This window comes from Oncorhynchus mykiss, chromosome 14 (genome assembly GCF_013265735.2).
Source record: "Oncorhynchus mykiss isolate Arlee chromosome 14, USDA_OmykA_1.1, whole genome shotgun sequence".
In the NCBI taxonomy this organism is placed as follows: Eukaryota; Metazoa; Chordata; class Actinopteri; order Salmoniformes; family Salmonidae; genus Oncorhynchus; species Oncorhynchus mykiss.
The window spans coordinates 21556889-21584853 of NC_048578.1; the positions used below are offsets into that span (position 1 = coordinate 21556889).

General features: G+C 42.5%; 1 protein-coding gene across 7 annotated transcripts in view; it reads right to left on the bottom strand.

Moving 5' to 3' along the window:
* diaph2 (diaphanous-related formin 2) overlaps nucleotides 1-27965 on the bottom strand; it is a 693877-nt gene that overhangs the window by 290762 nt on the left and 375150 nt on the right. For all 7 annotated transcript variants that reach the window (XM_036943140.1, XM_036943138.1, XM_036943139.1 and 4 more), the window contains 2 exons: nucleotides 4687-4788; nucleotides 2479-2718 (listed from right to left, as the gene is read on the bottom strand). In XM_036943140.1, coding sequence (XP_036799035.1) covers nucleotides 2479-2718; nucleotides 4687-4788 — 342 coding nt within the window. The remainder of the gene's footprint in view (nucleotides 1-2478; nucleotides 2719-4686; nucleotides 4789-27965) is intronic.

Below are 27965 nucleotides of genomic sequence, written 5' to 3' on the forward strand. Positions count from 1 at the left end.
TTTTGTCCATTAAAATAACATCAAATTGATCTGTTGTTCTGACTAAAAAAGCTATAAAACTGTCCTTCTTTAGACAAGTTGAGTATCTGGAGCATCAGCATTTGTGAGTTCGATTACTGTCTCAAAATGGCCAGAAGCAAAGTTACAAAAATAACTTTCTTCTGTAACTTGTGAGTCTATTCTCGTTCTGAGAAATGAAATTGCCAAGAAACTGAAGATCTCGTACAACGCTGTGTACTACTCCCATCACAGAACAGCGCAAACTGGCTCTAACCAGAATAGAAAGACGAGTGGGAGGCCTCAGTGCACAAATGAGCAAGAGGACAAGTACAGTAGAGTGTCTAGTTTGAGAAACAGACGTCTCACAAGTCCTCAACTGGCAGCTTCAATAAATAGTACCCGTAAAACACCAGTCTCAACGTCAATAGTGAAGAGGTGACTCCGGGAGGCTGGCCTTCTAGTCAGTTTTATTGCTTCTTTAATCAGTACAACAGTTTTCAGCTGTGCTAACATAACAGCTGTGCTAGTCATTTACAACATTAACAATGTCTACACTGTATTTCTGATCAATTGTATGTTATTTTAATGGGAAATAATGTGATTTTCTTTCAAAAACAAGGACATCTAAGTAACCCCAAACATTTGAATGGTAGTGTACCTCGGCCCAAACATGAGCGCTACAGGTAACTTCCACAAAGCTATGAACGATCTGAGAGGCAAGGCAACAAGTGTCTTCTATGCCATCAAAAGGAACATAAAATTCGACATACCAATTAGGATATGGCTAAAAATACTTGAATCAGTTATAGAACCCATTGCCCTTTATGGTTGTGAGGTCAGGTTTTCTCACCAACCAAGAATTCACAAAATTGAGACCCCACATGCATAATTCTGCAAAAATGTAAAACACCAAATGCATGCATGCATAGCATAATTAGGCCAATACCTGCTAATTATCACAAATCAGAAAAGAGCCATTAAATTCTACAACCACCTAAAAGGAAGTGATTCCCAAACCTTCTAAAACAAAGTCATCACAAACAGAGAAATTAACCTGGAGAAGAGCCCCCTAAGCAAGCTGGTCTCGGGGCTCTGCTGTCTATGTACAGGCTCAGTGAGCATAGCCTTGGTATTGAGAAAGGCAGCCAAAGGCAGACCTGGCTCTCAAGAGAAGACAGGCTGTGTGCACACTGCCCACAAAATGAGGTGGAAACTGAGCTGCACTTCCTAACCTCCTGCCAAATGCAGCACCATATTAGAGACACATATTTCCCTCAGATTACACAGACGCACAAAGAATTTGAAAACAAATCCAATGTTGATCAACTCCCATATCTATTGGGTGAAATACCACATCATCAAAATTCTGTGAAATGTTGCCACAATAAAAGGGCAACAAGTGAAGAACAAACACCATTGTAAATACAACCTGTATATATTTGTTTTATTTATTTTCCCTTTTGTACTTTAACTATTTGCACATCATTACATCACTGTATATAGATATAATATGACATTTGAAATGTATTTATTATTTTGGAACTATTGTGAGTGTAATGTTTACTGTATATTTTTTTAAATGTATTTACATTTTGTTTATCTATTTCACTTGCTTTGGCAATATAAATAATTTGTTTCCCATGCCAATAAAGCCCTTAAATTGAAAATGAATTGAAATTGAATTGAGAGAAAGAGAGAGGGAGAGCGAGAAAGAGATAGACAGTTAAAGTGAGAAAGAGAGAGAGAGAGAGAGTCAAAGAGAGTGAGAGACGGTCAAAGAGAGTGAGAGACAGTCAAAGAGAGTGAGAGACAGTCAAAGAGAGTGAGAGACAGTCAAAGAGAGTGAGAGACAGTCAAAGAGAGTGAGAGACAGTCAAAGAGAGTGAGAGACAGTCAAAGAGAGTGAGAGACAGTCAAAGAGAATGAGAGACAGTCAAAGAGAGTGAGAGACAGTCAAAGAGAGTGAGACAGTCAGAGAGAGAGACAGTCAGAGAGTGAGACAGTCAGAGAGTGAGACAGTCAGAGAGTGAGACAGTCAGAGAGAGAGACAGTCAGAGAGAGAGAGACAGTCAGAGAGAGAGACAGTCAGAGAGAGAGACAGTCAGAGAGAGAGACAGTCAGAGAGACAGTCAGAGAGACAGTCAGAGAGACAGTCAGAGAGAGAGAGAGAGAGTCAGAGAGCGAGACAGTCAAAGAGAGTGAGACAGTCAGAGAGAAAGAGGGAGAGGGCAAGAGAGACAGAGAGAAAGAGTGAGAGAGAGGGAAAGAGAGAGACAATCAGAGAGAAAGAAAGGGAGAGAGTCAGAGAGAATGAGAGACGGTCGGAGATAGATACAGTCAGAGAGAGAGAGAGAGAAAGGGAGAGAGTCAGAGAGATTGAGAGACAGTCAGAGAGCGATACAGTCAGAGAGAGAGAGAAAAAAAGCTGAACGTCTGAAAAGGGCGAGGATGAACTCATACAGTCCTTGCAGTACCTACCTTGCAGAGGAAGCTGATGTTGAAGCCAAAGGTCTGGGCATTCCGGGAGCCAGCGTTCATGTAGTTGCCCACCAGCAACACCATCTCCAGCAGCTTGCTGAAGCTGTCACTCTTCTTCACCTCCTCGCAGGCGAACGTCACATTCATGATGTCCGGACGGATGTTGTTCACCTGCTCCTCGAAGGTCAGCTTGAAAAGGATTCCGTTGAGGCGTGAGCGCAGCAGCTTCACAGAGCTCATCTAGGACAAACATGACAATATTTGGTTTTGAAAAGTTTAGCAAGCCTACGAAGGCTCTATGAAGTCCTAATTAAGTATGTATAAGTTATATGTTGTTTAATGTGTGGCCAATGTGGCATTGCAGAGCTCTAATGCAAATGTCTGTATAGTCAGCAGTTGAGAGATGTGCCGGTGCGACAACTTCCACCAACATGCCACAGTCTGCCGTATAATTCAACGCTGCGAGGCAGTTTTCCCTGGTCCTAATGTTTCATTACAGCTCAAATGTATTCTTGTTGATGAGGAAGTTGTCAAACCAAAGTCATTGTCCTCTTACGCTTGATTTGATTTCTCTGTATATGATGAAATCGGCTCTAGAGGGAGTTTTTATTTTATTTTACCTTTATTTAACTAGGCAAGTCAGTTAAGTACAAATTCTTATTTTCAATGACGGCCTAGGAACAGTAGGTTAACTGCCTGTTCAGGGGCAGAACGACAGATTTGTACCTTGCCAGCTCGGGGGTTACGGTTACTAGTCCAACACTCTAACCACTAGGCTACCCTGCCGTCCCATATTGTGAGTATATATAGAGCGGCGGCTAAAACGGGAGCGGCGGCTCTAGGGGGAGAGGCGGCTCTAGGGGGAGAGGCGGCTCTAGGGGGAGAGGCGGCTCTAGGGGGAGAGGCGGCTCTAGGGGGAGAGGCGGCTCTAGGGGGAGAGGCGGCTCTAGAGGGAGAGGCGGCTCTAGGGGGAGCGGCGGCTCTAGGGGGAGCGGCAGCTCTAGGGGGAGCGGCGGCTCTAGGGGGAGAGGCGGCTCTAGAGGCAGTTAACCCATTAGGTTAACTGAAAATAATATCTTTCAGACAACGAACTGGAGGAGTAAAACTGACAAGAAAATGTAAAGATATAGCTAAATATACATGCATAACGTTTTCTGGAATGTACTATGATAATGTGCTCTGGATAAATCAATGTGGTATAAAAAAGTAATTGTAAGATAAAACAATAAAGTCACTTCATAGACTCACTTCTACATGACTCTGTAGAAAGCGTAAAAATACAACTGTAGGCTAAAGTATAACCTCAGCATCAACTACAGCTAGCGCTTGAGGCAACCATACTAAATCACTTATAGTGGCTTGGAGTGTAACATTGAGCTGTTCTGACTTCACTATGAAGTAGAGTGCACTAACTTTATTACAGAGAATCCAAAGCCCAAGGCTATGATTCTATCACTAGGCAATACTGACGGTTTATGCCAGAATATGGAATTTGTTTCGGCCAAGAATGACACTGTGACTTTCACAACACAAGGACACATAATTAAGCTACTATATTGAAATCAAGTTTCACACTTTATTATTTATCAAAATCATGGCTTCTGTCAGTCAAAGAGCAGGCTACCATATCGGACTTGTTATGAAACATTCTTGCTCTTTAAGATAATGAATAGGTATGATAATGCATAAAGCCTCAAGGCCGTCTTTTTCTATTCCCCGATTGCTCTCTCAATGGTGCTATTCTTAATTTCCTAGTCCCCTCCCTACTGTCTTGGCCCTACACTAACCTCCTTAATTAATGAAGATCTAGACATATAATGGTGTGTGAAGTAGCAAGAAAAGAAAGGGTGGGGGTCTGCTGTGTGACAAAAAGAAAGGGAACAGAATTGAAAGAGAGGAAAGGGGAGTGGTTATGAGAGTAGGTAGTGTTTGGTGCACTGGAATACGAGGGAAGGAGAGAGGGGGTGAGAGTGAGAGTGGGGAGAGAGATAGAGAGGGGGGGAGTGGGAAGAGAGTGAGAGGGGGGGAGAGAGAAAGATAGAGAGGGTGAGAGAGGGAGAGAGAAAGATAGAGGGGGTGAGAGAGAGAGATAGAGAGGGGAGTGAGAGAGGGATCTATCCTTATCAATAACCAATTGAAAAACCTTTCCTCTGTAGGTATGTAGGTAAGTGTGTGTAAAACAGGGTATATTTTGTAAGACCTACTCACCACAATGCCAAACTGTTCAGGCTCACATAGGTCCTCATACTCATTCTTCAGTTCTGCCAGAGCGCTCAGCTCCTTCTGCTCTGGTAGGTTCTTTATCAGGTTCTGTAAACACACACAGAGACAGATTTAAATGCTTTATTTGAATCCAAAAATCACATTACAGTCTAGAAGGATTTAAACATTTTAAAGGACACAGATTCATGGACACCTACGGACACAAAAAGCATATACACACACAGCTCCTGTCAGTACAGTTTGCCCCCTGCTCACCTCCGCAGGGACACCAAAATGCACCTGAGAGAACACTCAGGCAGCTTGGAGACAAACTACTCTACAGAACCAAGCTAGAATCAAGACCCAGCACTGGGAACATCCACACAGCACCAAGCTAGAATCATTATCGGAAGGTTCCATACAAACCCCAGTACAGTACATCAGAGCGTGGATGGTTATGAGATATTTTTGCATACATTCAGTACTTTCAAGATAAGCGCCACCGCAGGGAACAGACATGGTTCAGACAAACATTGCATATCTACATGTATCTTGGAATTAGCACGCTAACTGTTTCTATGGGAATACAAAGAGGAGAAGCGGCAGGTAGGAGGATGACTAGGAAAAGGTCAGGTAATCTAGTGCTCTCGCTGCTGTATCCATTTATTTACCTCAACGGGAACAACTTCAGTAAGAGCTCCAGCGAACCACAGTTCAAACACGTAATAACGCTGGCGATTAATGGAGACTTTCATTCCGACTTTGTCGGTTTGCATCATCTTCCTTGGAAAACATGGCAATTTACCATTTATAAATAAGATTAACCTAGTAACTTCAGTTTTTAAATAGAATTTGACTTTCAGAAAGCCAAAGTCGAGCTTTACAATTATCATACAGGTCCAAACAGTGAGGAAGATGAGCAGGAGGAAGAGGATTTCCTCCTTCCCATTAAATGTTAATTGTGCATGGAAAGGTCAGTTTAATAAATTCAATGAAGCATAGCTACCTTTTTTCAACTTCTCGGAAAGATGGAAGAGAAAGAAGAGAAAGAGGAGGAGAAAGATGAAGAGAAAGAGGAGAAAGAGGAGGATGAGAAAGATGAGGAAGAAGAGGAACAAAAAGAGGAGGAGAAAGAGGAGGAGAAAGAGTGGGATTAGATGTGCCCTCATTAGCTCCCCTAATTTAGACAGCAGGCTGGCACTCTGTCATATGACCAGGCCAGGACACACACACACTGACCACTGCCCTGGAACGGAACAGCCATGAGCCGTCACTGGCCAGGCTCTACTGTCCACTAATGATGACATCTCTCCCCTTCCCCCATGGATTCAAAAGTCTAGAAACCAACCAAGTTGGAAATAAATAGTGTGGAGTTTGTCAGTTCTAGTGTGGTCTGCAACAGTTATATTAAAACGTGTGTTGCTTCTATATTAGCCAATGAATGTTCTCCCAATTAGAGAAAAGAAGTGTGGCCCAGTTATGTAGCCTCATTATAATTCAATAATGAAGGCTGTTGATCATAGTGTACATCAATTGGGAAACAGCACATAGAATGGGATGTGAGACATGACATTCCCCCCCAAAAAGTGTATGGTGATGTGTACTAATGATGGGTCTTCCAATGGTGTCAGTGTTATTCCAAAGATCTCACTAACAATATGTGTTTTCTTTAATTGTTCCGGGGTTGGGGTGCATCATAAACACCTAGGATGCGTCCCAAATTGCCCTATGAGCCCTGGTTAAAAGTAGTGCACAATATACAGAATAGAGTGCCATTTGGGACTTTCCAGACAAAAATAGAGACAGCTAATTATTTGCTCTTGACCTTTCAGGCAGAAACCCTTATTGATTATTGAATAGTCACTCCAATGTGCTCATCTCTGTAGTGCAGCTGCTGATCACTGCTTCCTTACTGCTTATTAGACATTATAGAAGTAAATTATTGTCTTTCAGGAAAATGGCATATTTGATAGAAGATAATTATTAAAACAATTATTTGGATAACCGATGTCAACCACCTTGCAGCGAAAAAGAAAGCAAATGCAAGCACAAGCATGGTCACAGTTTATGAGCCACATCTTACTGTGCAAAACATGTTTGGATATTAACCCAGTTATTTTGAAAGTGCAAATCAGAAAATAACCTGTTCAAGAATCCTCCAAAATGCTTCAACCCAATTAAAACTGCCACTCGACTTTATTGTCTTCTGGTTTGGAGAGCTTTACGGGCCTCGCAGAAACAGGACCACAACGGAGCAGCAAAGATCCACCGCCACGTGAAGAGGGATTATGAATTTCTATTTCCTCTTCTCCTCTCTTCCAAGTCTGAGGAACTTTACCCTGGGTTGAAGAACAAAGTCCTCCTCAACGACGTATCGTTGATTCAGAATGAAATGCAATAACACAGCAGCGAAACCATTCAGCCTCAGCAGTCATCATCGCTAATGCTCCCAGAATCTGATTATTGGTGTTGTTTTCCTCCGCCGCAGCTCGTTAAGAAGAGACAGAAAATTAAAGTGTGTTGTGGCCTTGTCTGCGACCGTTTCCGATGTTGTCTCCAAGACTTTCTTCACCGACTGAAGCTGCTAGGTTGAGGTAAAGAGTTTGAATTGGAGATGGAATTTCTCAGTGTAATTGTTATTTCATTTGTCTGTCATCTAGTTAATTATCAGCAGCCCCCATAGACGGTAATTGACACAAAGGCGTCGCCATATGTGTAGTTCTGTCAAAACCGGTGCTAGATGAGGCTATGCCAGACCCTTCCCGGCAGGCCTCCAGACAGACACACATACAGACACACTCGGCATCTGGGGGAGATTATTGGAGGGCTGTTACAGTCACCGAACGCTCATTTGGGCTCCTGGTGACTGGTGAAATCCCTAATGACGTCAAGACAGAGCAACAAATAGTGTGTAACTTTCTGTACTGCTCAAAGCCCAATGCACATTGGCTAACCGGGCTATCTGCATTGTGTCCCGCCACCCGCCACCCCCTCTTTTACACTACTGCTACTCTCTGTTCATCACATATGCATAGTCACTTTAACCATATCTACATGTACATACTACCTCAATCAGCCCGACTAACCTGTGTCTGTATGTAGCCTCCTCTACTGTATATAGCCTCCTCTACTGTATATAGCCTGTCTTTTTACTGTTGTTTTATTTCTTTACTTACCCATTGTTCACCTAATACCTTTTTTGCACTATTGGTTAGAGCCTGTAAGTAAGCATTGTATTCGGCGCACGTGACAAATCAACTTTGATTTGAATGAGCATGGAAACTTATGGTCTTTCTTGAGTAGGAAGAAAATACTGTATTGAATAGTATTGTATAGGACAGGAACAACTGTGGAGAAACCGTCTCCCAGCATTGATACTCCAATTAAAAAACATATAGAAGTGATATTGCGGAATAAAGATTTAATATGATGGCATGTCTTGTTTCTCTTTGTCATCTATCATGTGCTTCTTTAGAGCGTACAAAGCATACAGGTGGCGCCTCCACTGTTCCCTTTCTATGTTCCCTTGCTATGGCCTCCACTGTTCCCTTGCTATGGCCTCCACTGTTCCCTTGCTATGGCCTCCACTGTTCCCGTTCTATGGCCTCCACTGTTCCCGTTCTATGGCCTCCACTGTTCCCTTTCTATGGCCTCCACTGTTCCCTTTCTATGGCCTCCACTGTTCCCTTTCTATGGCCTCCACTGTTCCCTTTCTATGGCCTCCACTGTTCCCTTTCTATGGCCTCCACTGTTCCCTTTCTATGGCCTCCACTGTTCCCGTTCTATGGCCTCCACTGTTCCCGTTCTATGGCCTCCACTGTTCCCGTTCTATGGCCTCCACTGTTCCCTTTCTATGGCCTCCACTGTTCCCTTTCTATGGCCTCCACTGTTCCCTTTCTATGGCCTCCACTGTTCCCTTTCTATGGCCTCCACTGTTCCCTTTCTATGGCCTCCACTGTTCCCTTTCTATGGCCTCCACTGTTCCCTTTCTATGGCCTCCACTGTTCCCTTTCTATGGCCTCCACTGTTCCCTTTCTATGGCCTCCACTGTTCCCGTTCTATGGCCTCCACTGTTCCCGTTCTATGGCCTCCACTGTTCCCGTTCTATGGCCTCCACTGTTCCCGTTCTATGGCCTCCACTGTTCCCGTTCTATGGCCTCCACTGTTCCCGTTCTATGGCCTCCACTGTTCCCGTTCTATGGCCTCCACTGTTCCCGTTCTATGGCCTCCACTGTTCCCTTTCTATGGCCTCCACTGTTCCCTTTCTATGGCCTCCACTGTTCCCTTTCTATGGCCTCCACTGTTCCCTTTCTATGGCCTCCACTGTTCCCGTTCTATGGCCTCCACTGTTCCCGTTCTATGGCCTCCACTGTTCCCGTTCTATGGCCTCCACTGTTCCCGTTCTATGGCCTCCACTGTTCCCGTTCTATGGCCTCCACTGTTCCCGTTCTATGGCCTCCACTGTTCCCGTTCTATGGCCTCCACTGTTCCCGTTCTATGGCCTCCACTGTTCCCGTTCTATGGCCTCCACTGTTCCCTTTCTATGGCCTCCACTGTTCCTTTTCTATGGCCTCCACTGTTCCCTTTCTATGGCCTCCACTGTTCCCTTTCTATGGCCTCCACTGTTCCCTTTCTATGGCCTCCACTGTTCCCTTTCTATGGCCTCCACTGTTCCCTTTCTATGGTCTCCACTGTTCCCTTTCTATGGCCTCCACTGTTCCCGTTCTATGGCCTCCACTGTTCCCGTTCTATGGCCTCCACTGTTCCCGTTCTATGGCCTCCACTGTTCCCGTTCTATGGCCTCCACTGTTCCCGTTCTATGGCCTCCACTGTTCCCGTTATATGGCCTCCACTGTTCCCGTTCTATGGCCTCCACTGTTCACGTTCTAAGGCCTCCACTGTTCCCTTTCTATGGCCTCCACTGTTCCCGTTCTATGGCCTCCACTGTTCCCGTTCTATGGCCTCCACTGTTCCCGTTCTATGGCCTCCACTGTTCCCGTTCTATGGCCTCCACTGTTCCCTTTCTATGGCCTCCACTGTTCCCTTTCTATGGCCTCCACTGTTCCCTTTCTATGGCCTCCACTGTTCCCTTTCTATGTCTATGGCCTCGACTGTTCCCTTTCTATGGCCTCCACTGTTCCCTTTCTATGGCCTCCACTGTTCCCTTTCTATGGCCTCCACTGTTCCCTTTCTATGGCCTCCACTGTTCCCTTTCTATGGCCTCCACTGTTCCCTTTCTATGGCCTCCACTGTTCCCTTTCTATAATACTAAACTTTTCATGTTGCAGGCCTGTGATTCTCTCTTCAGGCAGCGAACATTCCCAACAGTGAAGTTGAAGAGAATATCAACAAATCTCAAATGATAGTCACAGGAACAGCACAATCGATACAAAATGTTCTCCAAGCAATACAGTTTTTAGAATCAAAGGATTCAGGGGGAATCTCAACAGATGTATACAGTGGGTAACAACTCCCTGTTTTCCTCTACCGATCTGGCTGGAGACTGACAACCAAAACATTTGAGATTTTCCCCCTCCAATTCAAAGACCGCAAGATGATGTTTTTTGATCTGTTTGACAGATGCAATTTTCACATTTTAATAATTTTTTCCCGACAGATTTTGGCGAAGCGTCAGACAGAGCATGTGGCTTTTGTCAGACTGACGTCTTACCACTGCGGTTCCACAGAGAGTCGCATTGAACGGCTGAAAGGCCTCTGTAAGATTTTGATACTGAAGAGCAGTCAAACAAGAGCCATTCTGAAGAGGTATCCACATCCGTTTTCATTTGAATCATGAGCTTTTCCAATTATATATTTTATGAGTTTCAGAGTTCCAATGCTTTAAAGGTGGGAAAAGTGATGGTTTGATGTAGTTTTAGGGGAGCTAATTGCAGGTATCTTTCAAAACAGATTATGGAAGAATAATGGAATGAGATTAATCTCCCAATGTGTCTTGTATATCCAGTATGCAAATGAGGTGCTGAAAAAACATGTAAACAAGGCCTTTTTATTTGGTATGATTGAATATACCAGTAATTGACAAAAAACATAATGACCAATTATTATAATTTTTTTACCAAGAGGCACGTCATGACAAATGAGTATGCCTATTACAAATGGAGTCACTTCAGATGCCTTCCACGTCACATTCTAACAGACCAGTTGAATGACAGTAGACTATCTCATTAGTGAGGAATTAACCTAGTGTGTACAAATATGTTCTCATTCCATTTCATCTGTCTGTCTCCTGACTAGTGCACTGAAGGTGCACTTTCTCCGCTATCAACACTTAAAGTATATCAGCTAAAACAGGTGGTAGAAATCCCATGGTCATGGATTCAGATATTCCTTTAACATATATTTTAACAATCAGCTACAGTATTTGCAGAGGATATTTTGTCAGTCTGCAAATTGTCAATCCAAAACTAACATCAGCACCAACAGAAGGCATACGTACTTTTCACATTCTTTCTGTTTTATTCTTTACTTTACAAGCAGAAATTTTGACAAGTTTTGTAGACTGAACTGGTGGCATCCGGCTAATCTAAAGTAGATCACTCAGACCTAATCCAGGATCCTTACTCCAAAGCCGACAAACACCTCAGAATCTCACTGAGGGTTGCTATTCGGAGAACAAGGGTGACAGATTCCAAAGTCATTGGTGTGACATTACGTTTGCCTTTTCAAAATAAACGTGGAGGATTCTGAAGTTTGGGCACACCTGAACAGTTACGTTACGGAGTTTGTGAAGAGGAATCGAGGGATCTCATAGACATTACCGCTGCACTGTACAGCAACTCTCTGAGCAAGTGGATATACTGTACTACTCTTTAGGATACTGTGTGTGTGTGTGTGTGTGTGTGTGTGTGTGTGTGTGTGTGTGTGTGTGTGTGTGTACTTGCATCCATGTACAGTGGGGCAAAAAATTATTTAGTCAGCTACAAATTGTGCAAGTTCTCCCACTTAAAAAGATGAGAGAGGCCTGTAATGTTAATCATATGTACACTTCAACAATGACAGACAAAATTAGAAGAAAAAAAATCCAGAAAATCACATTGTAGGATTTTTAATGAATTTATTTGCAAATTATGGTGGAAAATAAGTATTTGGTCAATAACAAAAGTTTATCTCAATACTTTGTTATATACCCTTTGTTGGCAATGACAGAGGTCAATCGTTTTCTGTAAGTCTCCACAAGGTTTTCACACACTGTTGCTGGTATTTTGGCCCATTCCTCCATGCAGATCTCCTCTAGAGCAGTGATGTTTTGGGGCTGTTGCTGGGCAACACGGACTTTCAACTCCCTCCAAAGATTTTCTATGGGGTTGAGATCTGGAGACTGGCTAGGCCACTTCAGGACCTTGAAATGTTTCTTACAAAGCCACTCCTTTGTTGCCCGGGCGGTGTGTTTGGGATCATTGTCATGCTGAAAGACCCAGCCACGTTTCATCTTCAATGCCCTTGCTGATGGAAGGAGGTTTTCACTCAAAATCTCACGATACATGGCCCCATCCATTCTTTCCTTTACACGGATCAGTCGTCCTGGTCCCTTTGCAGAAAAACAGCCCCAAAGCATGATGTTTCCACCCCCATGCTTCACAGTAGGTATGGTGTTCTTTGGATGCAACTCAGCATTCTTTGTCCTCCAAACACGACGAGTTGAGTTTTTACCAAGACGTTCTATTTTGGTTTCATCTGACCATATGACATTCTCACAATCTTCTTCTGGATCATCCAAATGCTCTCTAGCAAACTTCAGACGGGCCTTGACATGTACTGGCTTAAGCAGGGGGACACGTCTGGCACTGCAGAATTTGAGTCCCTGGCGGCGTAGTGTGTTACTGATGGTAGGCTTTGTTACTTTGGTCCCAGCTCTCTGCAGGTCATTCACTAGGTCACCCCGTGTGGTTCTGGGATTTTTGCTCACCGTTCTTGTGATCATTTAGACCCCACGGGGTGAGATCTTGCATGGAGCCCCAGATCGAGGGAGATTATCAGTGGTCTTGTATGTCTTCCATTTCCTAATAATTGCTCCCACAGTTGATTTCTTCAAACCAAGCTGCTTACCTATTGCAGATTCAGTCTTCCCAGCCTGGTGCACGTCTACAATTTTGTTTCTGGTGTCCTTTGACAGCTCTTTGGTCTTGGCCATAGTGGAGTTTGGAGTGTGACTGTTTGAGGTTGTGGACAGGTGTCTTTTATACTGATAACAAGTTCAAACAGGTGCCATTAATACAGGTAACGAGTGGAGGACAGAGGAGCCTCTTAAAGAAGAAGTTACAGGTCTGTGAGAGCCAGTAATCTTGCTTGTTTGTAGGTGACCAAATACTTATTTTCCACCATAATTTGCAAATACATTCATTAAAAATCCTACAATGTGATTTTGTGGATTTTTTTTCTCATTTTGTCTGTCATTGTTGAAGTGTACCTATGATGAAAATTACAGGCCTCTCTCATCTTTTTAAGCAGGAGAACTTGCACAATTGCTGGCTGACTAAATATTTTGTACGTGCATGGATATATCTGCATGTGTACATACAGTATGTATCTTAATTGTGTGTTGTCTGTAACTCCTGAATCCTTAGTCTGAGCTTATCTCACCCATAACTGTTAGCCCCACAGATCATGCCCCCCCTAGCTGTTAGCCCCACAGGTCATAACTCCATGTCCCCCCTAGCTGTTAGCCCCACAGGTCATGCCCCCAACTCCCGACCAATCTGTCCTAGTTAGTCATTATAAAGGTGACAGACAGTAGAACCTTGTTAAAGTGTACATAATCTATGTCTGAAGCTCACAAGAAGGTGAGGCTTTCACATAGGTGACATCTCCACTTCTCCAGAGAGGATTGAGATGAAACACATATTACCTGTGTCACTGTGGCAATACAATTATTTCACTTTGATAGATCTTAACACAGTATTGAAGGTTGATATGACCATTACTTAATCAAATAAACTCAATTGAAGAAAGCTATTATTCTGGACTGAAATGATATGAGTTTGTCTGGAGAATAATGTGCCATCTGAATATGTTTCTCCCAGATTCATTTGCCATCTGTCACTGAGATAAAGAAAGTTTAGCTCCAAGAAGAAAACACTAAGTTCTGATTCATACAGCTTTATGTGTGTCTGAATGGGTCTACTGCATACACTCTAGCTAATGTAGCTGTCCATTATACAATGCAGCACTGACCCACAACGGTGTATGCACCAATTTGTGTGTGTGTGTCTATGGTGCGTGTGTGCCCTTGCCCAAGTGCCCGTGTTTTCCAGAGCAACATTTCAACTAGAACACAAAGGGACACGAAGCACTGTACCTGAGCCCTGGTCACAGCCCTGGTTCCAGTCCTGGTCACAGCCTTGGTTACAGTCCTGGTCACAGCCTTGGTTAGTGTCCTGGTCACATCCCTGGTTACAGTCCTGGTCACAGTCCTGGTTACAGCCCTGGTTACAGTCCTGGTCACAGCCCTGGTTACAACCCTAGTCACAGCCCTGGTCACAACCCTAGTCACAGCCCTGGTTATAGACCTGGTCACAGCCCTGGGACCCAATGTTGTACATGGGGACATCGTATCCCTGTTGAAGCAGCCCAGCCTCCCCACCACTTCAACCTTCTCCATCATCCCTGTTGAAGCAGCCCAGCCTCCCCACCACTTTAACCTTCTCCATCATCCCTGTTGAAGCAGCCCAGCCTCCCCACCACTTCAACCTTCTCCATCATCCCTGTTGAAGCAGCCCAGCCTCCCCACCACTTTAACCTTCTCCATCATCCCTGTTGAAGCAGCCCAGCCTCCCCACCACTTCAACCTTCTCCATCATCCCTGTTGAAGCAGCCCAGCCTCCCCACCACTTTAACCTTCTCCATCATCCCTGTTGAAGCAGCCCAGCCTCCCCACCACTTTAACCTTCTCCATCATCCCTGTTGAAGCAGCCCAGCCTCCCCACCACTTTAACCTTCTCCATCATCCCTGTTGAAGCAGCCCAGCCTCCCCACCACTTCAACCTTCTCCATCATCCCTGTTGAAGCAGCCCAGCCTCCCCACCACTTTAACCTTCTCCATCATCCCTGTTGAAGCAGCCCAGCCTCCCCACCACTTTAACCTTCTCCATCATCCCTGTTGAAGCAGCCCAGCCTCCCCACCACTTCAACCTTCCATCCAGTCCCTTTGTGTTTTGTTTTCCTCCAAGCCTCCTTGATCAGCATAATGTATTTCGCATTTCATTGTTGAATTAGCATTTGATGCAGGAAAAGGGGGATATGGTACTGCGTGCCAAAAAAAGGCTTCAATTAAGCTCGAGGGGGGAACCGGCTTTTTACAGCTTTTCCTGCTTAAGCGGTAATCCAATGGGCCCGATGCATGGCCATACTTATCGTCCTGTCCCACATTTGCACTTTACACCATGCAAATGATGGCCAAGCCGGGGAACAATACGGAAGGCTTGCTCCAGTCACCTGTTGTTGTTAGTCCTGCAGGAACAAAGGCTGGCACGGCTGCATCTGCGGAGGCCCTGCAGCTCTGCCGCCAAGGAGCAAGGCAAGTCCAGGTAATGAGGGGCCCATGCATATGGATGAGAGCCATGTTTAGAAATGGCAGGCAGGCGATGGCTGCTGGGTGATTGACAAACAAGATAAATAATAATAACAAGCAAGGGCCAAAACAAAAGCCTCGGCTTGGGCACAGCCAATCAAAAATCACCAGGCCCCAGCTGGAACAGTCGTTGCTGTGGAGGGAGAGGTGAGACGCAGATTGGTTGTGGGATGGGAGAAGTTCCAGTGTGTCTGTGTGTGTTGCAAAACAACATGGATAAGGTACATTACAGCAATTTAGAGGACATATCTAACTGTCAAATTGAAACAGTATAAACAGAGAAAAATGCAACCATCTGTTCAATGCTAGTACACAACCATTCTATTCTAGCACACGACCATTCTATTCTAGTACACCACCATTCTATTCTAGTACTCAACCATTAGATTCTAGTACACAACCATTTGATTATAGTACACAACCATTCTATTCTAGCACAAAACCATTCTATTCTAGTACACAAACATTCTAGTCTACTACACAACCATTCTATTCTACTACACAGCCATTATATTCTAGTACAAAACCATTATATTCTAGTACACAACCATTATATTCTAGTACAAAACCATTATATTCTACTACAAAACCATTATATTCTACAACAAAACTACAAAACCATTGTATTCTACAACAAAACCATTCTATTCTAGTACACAACCATTATATTCTAGTACACAACCATTATTTTCTAATACAAAACCACAAAACCATTCTATTCTACTACAACACCATTCTATTCTACTACAAAACCATTCTATTCTAGTACACAAACATTCTAGTCTACTACACAACCATTCTATTCTACTACACAACCATTATATTCTAGTACAAAACCATTATATTCTAGTACACAACCATTATATTCTAGTACAAAACCATTATATCCTACTACAAAACCATTATATTCTACAACAAAACTACAAAACCATTGTATTCTACAACAAAATCATTCTATTCTAGTACACAACCATTATATTCTAGTACACAACCATTATTTTCTAATACAAAACCACAAAACCATTCTATTCTACTACAAAACCATTCTATTCTACTACAAAACCATTATATTCGAGTACACAACCATTCAATTGTAGTACAAAATCCTTATATTCTAGTACACAACCATTATATGCTACTTACACAACCGTTATATTTTACTACACAACCATTCTGTTCTGCTACACAACATTCTGTTCTGCTACACAACCATTCTGTTCTGCTACACAACCATTCTGTTCTGCTACACAACCATTCTGTTCTGCTACACAACCATTATGTTCTGCTACACAACCATTATGTTCTGCTACACAACCATGCTATTCTACTACACAAACATTCTACTATACAACACCATTATATTCTACTGCACAACCATTGTGCTACTACGCAACCATTCTATGCTACTACACAGCCATGCTATGATACTACACAGCCATTATGTTCTACTACATAACCATTATGTTCTGCTACACAACCATTATGTTCTGCTACACAACCATTATGTTCTGCTACACAACCATTATATGATACTACACAGCCATTATGTTCTACTACATAACCATTATATTCTACCACACAACCATTATGTTCTACTACATAACCATGCTGTTCTGCTACACAACCATTATGTTCTGCTACACAACCATTATGTTCTGCTACACAACCATTATGTTCTGCTACACAACCATTATATGATACTACACAGCCATTATGTTCTACTACATAACCATTATATTCTACCACACAACCATTATATTCTAGTACAAAACCATTATATTCTACTACAAAACCATTATATTCTACAACAAAACTACAAAACCATTGTATTCTACAACAAAACCATTATATTCTAGTACACAACCATTATATTCTAGTACACAACCATTATTTTCTAATACAAAACCACAAAACCATTCTATTCTACTACAACACCATTCTATTCTACTACAAAACCATTCTATTCTAGTACACAAACATTCTAGTCTACTACACAACCATTCTATTCTACTACACAACCATTATATTCTAGTACAAAACCATTATATTCTAGTACACAACCATTATATTCTAGTACAAAACCATTATATTCTACTACAAAACCATTATATTCTACAACAAAACTACAAAACCATTGTATTCTACAACAAAACCATTCTATTCTAGTACACAACCATTATATTCTAGTACACAACCATTATTTTCTAATACAAAACCACAAAACCATTCTATTCTACTACAAAACCATTCTATTCTACTACAAAACCATTATATTCGAGTACACAACCATTCAATTGTAGTACAAAATCCTTATATTCTAGTACACAACCATTATATGCTACTTACACAACCGTTATATTTTACTGCACAACCATTCTGTTCTGCTACACAGCATTCTGTTCTGCTACACAACCATTCTGTTCTGCTACACAACCATTCTGTTCTGCTACACAACCATTATGTTCTGCTACACAACCATTATGTTCTGCTACACAACCATGCTATTCTACTACACAAACATTCTACTATACAACACCATTATATTCTACTGCACAACCATTGTGCTACTACGCAACCATTCTATGCTACTACACAGCCATGCTATGATACTACACAGCCATTATGTTCTACTACATAACCATTATGTTCTGCTACACAACCATTATGTTCTGCTACACAACCATTATGTTCTGCTACACAACCATTATATGATACTACACAGCCATTATGTTCTACTACATAACCATTATATTCTACCACACAACCATTATGTTCTACTACATAACCATGCTGTTCTGCTACACAACCATTATGTTCTGCTACACAACCATTATGTTCTGCTACACAACCATTATGTTCTGCTACACAACCATTATATGATACTACACAGCCATTATGTTCTACTACATAACCATTATATTCTACCACACAACCATTATGTTCTACTACATAACCATGCTGTTCTGCTACACAACCATTATGTTCTAATACATAACCATTATGTTCTACTACATAACCATGATGTTCTGCTACACAACCATTATGTTCTACTACATAACCATTATGTTCTACTAAATAACCATTATGTTCTGCTACACAACCATTATGTTCTGCTACACAACCATTATGTTCTGCTACACAACCATTATGTTCTGCTACACAACCATTATGTTCTGCTACACAACCATTATGTTCTGCTACACAACCATTATGTTCTGCTACACAACCATTATATGATACTACACAGCCATTATGTTCTACTACATAACCATTATATTCTACCACACAACCATTATATTCTACCACACAACCATTATGTTCTACTACATAACCATGCTGTTCTGCTACACAACCATTATGTTCTACTACATAACCATTATGTTCTGCTACACAACCATTATGTTCTGCTACACAACCATTATGTTATACTACATAACCATTATGTTCTGCTACACAACCATTATGTTCTGCTACACAACCATTATGTTCTACTATACAACCATTACATTCTACTACACAACCATTGCATTCTACTGCACAACCATTGTGCTACTACGCAACCATTCTATGCTACTACACAGCCATGCTATTCTACTACACAGCCATGCTATGATACTACACAGCCATTGTGTTCTACTACATAACCATTATGTTCTGCTACACAACCATTATGTTCTGCTACACAACCATTATATGATACTACACAGCCATTATGTTCTACTACATAACCATTATATTCTACCACACAACCATTATGTTCTACCACACAACCATGCTATTCTTCTACATAACCATTATATTATACTCTTTAACCATTATGTTCTACTACACAACCATTATGTTCTTCTACACAACCATTATGTTCTACTATACAACCATAATGTTCTACTATACAACCATTACATTCTACTACACAACCATTACATTCTATTACACAACCATTACATTCTATTACACAACCATTACATTCTACTATACAACCATTACATTCTACTATACAACCATTACATTCTACTACACAACCATTGCATTCTATTACACAACCATTATGTTCTACTACACAACCATTATGTTCTACTACACAGCCATGCTATTCTACTACACAACCATTCTGTTCTACCACACAACCATTCTGTTCTACTACACAACCATTATGTTCTACTACACAACCATTACATTCTACTACACAACCATTATGTTCTACTACACAACCATTATGTTCTACTACACAATCATTATGTTCTACTACACAACCATTATGTTCTATTACACAACCATTATGTTCTACTACACAGCCATTATGTTCTACTACACCTATGAAGAAATCCACCAAATTAAATAGTTGAAATATTTGTGAGAATCTTCTGCTGTAGATGCTAAGAACTCATATCAAAGTGAAAAGTTAAGCTTTCACCCTTGAGCGGTGTGTGTGTGTGTGTGTGTGTGTGTGTGTGTGTGTGTGTGTGTGTGTGTGCAATATGATGCAAGTGTGTACACAGGCATGTAATGACATGATACTATTTAATATGATGCCTATCAATAGTCTATTCCACCATAGATAAAATATACACTGTCATCCGTATACATGCATGTTTTCAATACAGGTCGTCACTATGTAAATTCCTCCTGTATAAAATGGAGAGCAACTCTTCAATAATATTGACCAAATGAAATGGTTAAATGAGACTGTAAAGAGTAAGAACACATTCCTTTGAAATCTAAATTCCAGCGGGGAACATTACACTAGAACATTTCCTCTCCTAGGTAGAGCCTGTCGATAGAGTCGGACACTAAAGAAAGGCTGGCTTTATGTTTGACTGGGGGGACATACAGTACTGTCAGTGCAAACTGATGGCGAACATGGAGAGAAAGTAACACTCTCAACAAAATTTTTTTTTTTTTTTGGTGACTCCAAAAGAAGAGGGAAAAACATCACAATACAGAACCAGACAGAAAATCTGCCCACACACAAGAGGTTTGTAGTGGAGTACTGATGCAGTAACACACACACAAAGAGCATGATTTTTTATTTATTTTTTTCCAACGGCCACATCTTGCCATAATTGACATGAATACACTTAATCTACAAAGTGTTTCTCCTGCAGCATGTAATAAGGCGTGCAGTAAACCTGCTCTCAGTTTGTAATTGTGACTAATAGTGGCCTTGGGCCTTACTGCCTTGTGAGAGACATTCACTTAAACATGTCATTTTAATTACCATAGAAAAATGTCACAACATGCAGTTTGTAAAATGTATTTAATGTTTTTCTGGAAGGCGTAGAGGATAGATCTAACGTCGAGAAAACAACACAACAGCAGAAAGCATATCGCTTTAACAAGAAGATCTGCATCACTTACACTTTGTCTTTCAAAAAACTCTCACTTCCTTGTATTCCCTTAAACGAGCAATTTGCTAAATCTATTTTAATGATATGTGCCCAATGATTGTGCAAAGAATATAACTTGTAATTCACTCATGGACTTAGTTCAACTGTTGTACCACATCAAAAGCAAAAATATACTGTAGGCTTGTTTTACTCCAATGTTTGTAAACAAAGTAAATGTAAACAGACACTATGTAGCCTAAAACATTGTTAAAACTATAATATTGACATCAAGGATGGTCAGTCTTTGCATTTGAGAGTGGTTACATTTCTCCAGCCCCATCCCTCAGTTTTACCAGAACAGGGGTGGGGAGTACACTTGTTATTGTTTCAATTGCTGATGGTCACTTTAATGAAATGTTCTAGAGTCCAACACATCGACAGATGCACAGTGTGAGAGATATAACATCCTAAAGGACTATAGGACAAAGGAAATGCCAGGCAAACAAGCCTTGCCTTACAGACCACCACAAGACTCCTAGCAGACAAACACAGTAATAGATAGTGTAAAGGAAATTAAAAGAGCCAGCGGGCTGAACACACCACTACCAGCAGCGATGTGTCTTGAATGGCACCCTATTCCATCTATAGTGCACTACGTTTGACCAGGACCCATAGGGACTAGTGTGTCATTGGGGTGCAGTCTAGGACTAGAGCTGGGGAAGTGAAGGGTCAGAGACAGGAAATGAGTTGTAGTGTGAGTTTCCTGACTACTCTGTCAACACTCAGATTGACTAGACTGGGGTGTCACGTCAGTTTTAGCGACTGGTACGTTCAGTACCCTTGGATTTAACTCAGGGCCTTGATAACAGTGTGTGTGTGTGTGTGTGTGTGTGTGTGTGTGTGTGTGTGACAGCTGTATTTAACAGCTTTGCATGACATGATCACAGTATCTAAGCATCCCTTTTAGACAAATCCTCCAATGTTAATCAAAACATGGTAGGCTATGTGCCACAAAGCTAAGTACAAAATAAACACAGTATGTTTCAATATGCAAACTATTCCATGGTTATTACTGGAGTGCTACATGGGTACACAATATCTCCCACTGTTAAAGTCAAGGTCTGCTATTTACCATGACTTCGTTCAAATGATGTGCCCATATTTAACCGTTAAGCCTTAAACACAATAAAAAGACCCTTGGTATTTCGCTTAATATCCAAAAGTAATTTCATTCTCTTAATACATACTCTCGAAATGTAGCGCATTTGCACACAACATGTATTAATTACAACTAAATAAGCCGAGCAGAGCCGTGTAGTCATTAGCCTTTCCTTTTGAACAGGAGATGGGGTAATATTAAATACATCGGCCAACCTAAAACATTAAGGAACCACTCTGATATTCTGCAAAAAAAATCCCTCCCAGCATCAACCGTTGAGCCTGAGCTTTACCACACACATGCAAACTTAGACACACACACGTGCGCTAGCACATGCACACAAACACAAAACACAGTCCCGCGCGCACAAACACACATACAAACACACCAAAAGTGAGTAAATATTTAGCATTTTCATCTGGCCCCAGCCTGAGTGAGTGACAGCTAAGGCCTTGGTGGCAGAGATAACAGATCACCAGGAGTTCTAGCAGCCAAGTCCTCAGAAGTTTCTTAAGCTGGGCTCAAAAGAGCCACTGACAGTTCACTTTTCATGTTGAATGTGGAGTCAGTGAGAGAGCCTTAGCGCCACACAGTTGTCACAGTACATCAAAACATCCACGGGATTGACTAAAAATGATGCAAATGTGTCGATGATAGACGCCCAACCTTCCCCATTGACACCAAAGTCTTCCCTGAGAAATCTAGAAAGTTCTATGTTTCCCTCCCTCTGTCCTCTGACTAAGGCTGCATGAAGATCTCATAAAACCAATCTAATAGTTGAGTCATTTTCTATTAGCTATTATGGCTAGAGTCCGACCAATACGTTTTTTTTTTAGGTCCGATAAGATTTCAATTTTTTGCAGGACAAAATTGACCAAAACTTCTGCCGATATACTGTTTCACGCCGGGACAATCAAAAAGTATACATTTTTCACACTGAATTCTCATAAATTGCCATCCAAATGAGCAATTGTCCAATACATAAACTTGATTTCATTCATTGTGAAATTGATGACACGTCATGAAAATGGTCGCAAGTGTTCATACAATTCCCTTTTATCATTCTCTTGTTTGAATATCGGTTATGGTCAGACACCGATATAGCGGTTAAAGGCCATTATCGGCCGATAATATCAGTGAACCGATATATCGGTTGGGCTCTATTTATGCCCTTGGTTGGGGATAAGCAGCTTGAAAATACCTCATGACTGCCACAGAAAAATAATCACAACAGCCCAAAGGGTTCATAGATCTGGCATTGTGTATTCATCGTCTTCTATTTTGTTGTTGCTGCTATTCTTATTTCTTTGTGTGTATGCATTAGCTTTGATGCACTCAGGTCAGTGCTACAGTATGACGAGCATTGATGTGACATGGCTAATTTGGAAATGAAGGCCAATTAAACATCACAGACTCCCTCTCTCTGCCTGAAGGACTATACCTAGTGGAGCCAGGGCCGTGGGTTAGCGTTCATATGATGTAGGGAGGGAAACTGATTAAGACCTCAAAGAATACTACAAGCGCTGCGGGGTATTACAGGACTTCATGTATGTGAGATCTCTAAGAGGTTCCTAACAGTCATCCATGGAACTATTGTGTGCCCAGTCGGAAGAACATGAGGGTTTACAAACGTGATGTTTTAAATCAGACAAGGTTGACTTACTTGTAAACTCCCTAAAATAACCTAAAAACCTATTAAAGCCTGTCAATTATATTATCTAAGGAGACCTTGAAATGTCTTCCAAATCTTGGAAAACTAGATCCTCTAACAAATGCCTTCAAATGGCCAGCATAAAAAAGCAGCTGTAGCTGTGTCTAGCTGTGTCTAGCTGTGTGGTGCTGCATTCACAGCTCTAGGTCTGTGTTGTAGCTAGCAGTGTATTATCTCAGTAAGTAACCCAGCATGGAAAGGAGCTTTCACAGCTCTAGGTTTCTACCCACTGTGTTGTAGCTAGCAGTGTATTATCTCAGTAAGTAACCCAGCATGGAAAGGAGCTTTCACAGCTCTATGATTCTACCCACTGTGTTGTAGCTAGCAGTGTATTATCTCAGTAAGTAACCCAGCATGGAAAGGAGCTTTCACAGCTCTATGATTCTACCCACTGTGTTGTAGCTAGCAGTGTATTATCTCAGTAAGTTACCCAGCATGGAAAGGAGATTTTCACAGCTCTAGGTTTCTACCCACTGTGTTGTAGCTAGCAGTGTATTATCTCAGTAAGTAACCCAGCATGGAAAGGAGCTTTCACAGCTCTATGATTCTACCCACTGTGTTGTAGCTAGCAGTGTATTATCTCAGTAAGTTACCCAGCATGGAAAGGAGCTTTTCACAGCTCTAGGTTTCTACCCACTGTGTTGTAGCTAGCAGTGTATTATCTCAGTAAGTAACCCAGCCTGAGAGGGGCTCATTAATGATCTGTGGATTGTTTAGCCTTCTTGTGCTCAGTTGGCACCAATCGCACAAGGGCACCAAACCCAATATCACCAGTATGCCAATTAATAGGGATGCATGATATATCGGTGAACATATCGGAATCGGACGATATTAGCCAAAAATGCCAACATTGGATTCGCTCCGATGTCTAGTTTAACGCCGATGTGAAAAACCAATGACAAAGCTGACGTGCATACCTATATAACACAGATAGATGAGAACATCTTTGGATATAATGTAGGTACATGACATACTGACACCACGTAAAATGTTGCGCTACATGTGCAAGCACAGCATTACTAACCTTGCCCACAATGTCTGCTGTGTTGATCGAGCAGTCAACAAGTCGAGCAGTCATTTGAAATAGTAAGTAAATTTCAGCGAGACAACTCAAAGGTGAAATCCATTAGCCCCAAGATAATGGAATTCATTGCCCTTGACAATCAACCGTTCTCTGTTGTGGGTGATGTTGGCTTTCGCTGACTGGTCGAGCACGGATACACTTTATGTTGTTGATGTTGTCCTACTGAAGTTACACAGTAATAGCGTCACTGCTGTTAGCTTCATGACTGACATTTGGACCAGCGATATCAGCCCCATGAGCATGCTAAGTCCAACAGCACAGTGGGTCATCGAGGATTTCGTACTGAGGAAAGTCGTATTGCATGCTCATGAATATTCTGGTTGTCATACCTCTGCTGCCATTTCAATGGCATTTTTGAACATGTTTGGAACTTGGAAACATGAATACACTAGCTAGCTCCATTTGAACAACTGACTCGAGAAATAAGCTGCGCCTGCAGCACACGTGATAAGATTTATGTGCGTATGTAACATTTCTGGGATCTTTTTTTTGCATTTATATTTTGTTCAGTGTAGTATTTGTATTCTAATTCCTAATTCTAACGCCACAGATTATGTCACATAAGAGTGGAGTGTGCATGCTCATTCTGACTTTGCCAATGCTAAGCTAACCAGTTAGCTAGCAGCTAGTGTGCGAGTGTCTATGGAGTGAAGATGGCCCCTTTTCCCAACCAGGTGGATGTTTTTACTTGCCCACATTGGCGAATGAAACGGTTGCCCTTGACTACAGTTTGCCCCGGCAACAAAACTGCCCACACAGACTGAAGAAGCGATTTGGTGGCATTCTCTCTTTACTGTGTCGCCACCATGCTCCATGCTATACACAAAGACCGCAAGTTTGATGATGTTTTACTGGTAATGGGGACATACGTAAATGCCAACAAAATACATTTTTGGTCAGTGTTGTGTGTGTGTGTGTGTGTGTAACCTTTATTTAACTAGGCAAGTCAGTTAAGAACAAATTCTTATTTACAATGACGGCCTACCCCGGCCAAACCCGGACGACACTGGGCCAATTGTGTGCTGCCCTATGGAACTCCTAATCACGGCCGGATGTGATACAGCCTGGATTTGAACCAGGGACTGTAGTGACACCTCTTGCACGGAGATGCAGTGCCTTAGACAGCTGTGTCCATGTGTGTGTGTTAACTATGTAGCTGTACTAGAATGCTTAAAAGGCTGCAAAAATGTTAAATATTGGTTAGCGTTTTTTTTGCAAGGAAAATATCGTATTGGACAAAAATGTCATATCGGTGCAGTTAAGCCTACTGTCAGTGTAGCAGTTGGAGCCCATCCCCCAGTCCACGAAACCCCTGATCCCACTGGTGCGGTGATTATGTCAGAGGGAATCATGCACCTGAACCAGGCTGAACAGAGCACCAGTGTTTTAAATCGTGGCTGAACTGTTATTATTTGGGCTGAATAAAGAGCAAGGCAGGGAGTGCGAGTTGAGGGCCTCAGGTTGTGGCCTTGTCACGGTGCAGACAATGGAAGTCGATGCTGAACCTGCCGGTCTTCCCTGTCTGGGGGTGGTGGGGGTTGCTGAAAGGCACTGGAGGGGGGCATAGAGGCCAAACACAATGGAACCAGACCCCCTCCTCCCCCCAACTGGGATTGCATGAGCCTGCCCAGACAATGCACTTCCACATGTCTCTTTCACAGCCTCCTCTGTTCATGGTTCACAACAGCACTGAATGGCTTTGTCAGCCCGCCGGTCTTTTGAAGGAGACCTTTGTCAGCCCGCCGGCCTTTTCAAGGAGACCTTTGTCAGCCCGCCGGCCATTTCAAGGAGACCTTTGCCTCGGTTTTGCTGTAACGCGTTCCCACTTTTTACTGGGCAAACTTTTATAACAAATAAATGAACTGTTTTGATCTAATCGTTACGGTGGGACTTTTGTGCCGACACGCAGGGGTCTTCTGACGTCTTTCTGGGTACGTGCCGATGAAGAAATGGTGCTGAACTTTCTGCAACCTTGAAAAAAGCCAAAATCAGAAGAAGATCATAGAGTAGCAGCTGACTGCAAAGGGACATTATTCACAGAGGGAATCTGTACTGGGTGGAAGGGAATCTGTACTGGGTGGAAGGGAATCTGTACTGGGTGGAAGGGAATCTGTACTGGGGGTAAGGGAATCTGTACTGGGGGTAAGGGAATCTATTGAAGGGAAGGGAATCTGTACTGAGGGGAAGGGAATCTGTCCTGAGGGGAAGGGAATCTGTCCTGAGGGGAAGGGAATCTGTACTGAGGGGAAGGGAATCTGTACTGAGGGGAAGGGAATCTGTACTGAGGGGAAGGGAATCTGTACTGAGGGGAAGGGAATCTGTACTGAGGGGAAGGGAATCTGTACTGAGGGGAAGGGAATCTGTACTGAGGGGAAGGGAATCTGTACTGAGGGGAAGGGAATCTGTACTGAGGGGAAGGGAATCTGTACTGAGAGGAAGGGAATCTGTACTGAGGGGAAGGGAATCTGTACTGAGGGGAAGGGAATCTGTACTGAGGGGAAGGGAATCTGTACTGAGGGGAAGGGAATCTGTACTGAGGGGAAGGGAATCTGTACTGAGGGGAAGGGAATCTGTCCTGAGGGGAAGGGAATCTGTCTTGAGGGGAAGGGAATCTGTCCTGAGGGGAAGGGAATCTGTACTGAGGGGAAGGGAATCTGTACTGAGGGGAAGGGAATCTGTACTGAGGGGAAGGGAATCTGTACTGAGGGGAAGGGAATCTGTACTGAGGGGAAGGGAATCTGTACTGAGGGGAAGGGAATCTGTACTGAGGGGAAGGGAATCTGTACTGAGGGGAAGGGAATCTGTACTGAGGGGAAGGGAATCTGTACTGAGTAAGGACATAGCTAAAGCTAATAAGATGGAAGAGGCAGATTCCTATGGATGGATGTGCTGGATGAATGGTGGTGAGAGTTTGGTGATGACTGCCGAAGTTCAGGGACCTGTACATCATACGCCGGGGGCGCTGATGGCTACTAATGCAAAGTAAGGAGAGCCAATCAACTTCGATATGTATTCCACTCGGACGGGTTGACACATTGTACAGATGGATATGTCAAGACCGGCATGCCGCAACGTTTCGCAGAAAAATCATTGCATTAGACATGACGACATGGGGCCGGGAAGATTATGTGATTGAATAAGGTCTTATATACATTAAGAGCCCTCCTTCACTCCCTCCTATTTATTTACCTATCCATCTTTTTTTATTCCATTCATCCACATCCAACATTCCTCCTTGAAAGAGCTGTAGCAGAGGTGCCCTTTGAAACTGAAGTGGATTTTCAATAAATAGTCTGCCTAATGGGAATGGCTCCCTGGGATCCCTAGTTCATATTGAGCAGGGACAGTATCGGTGTCATCGTGAGAGGACTACAGAGGCCCTTGATCTACGTATACCATTTTCTTGATTTCTCTGT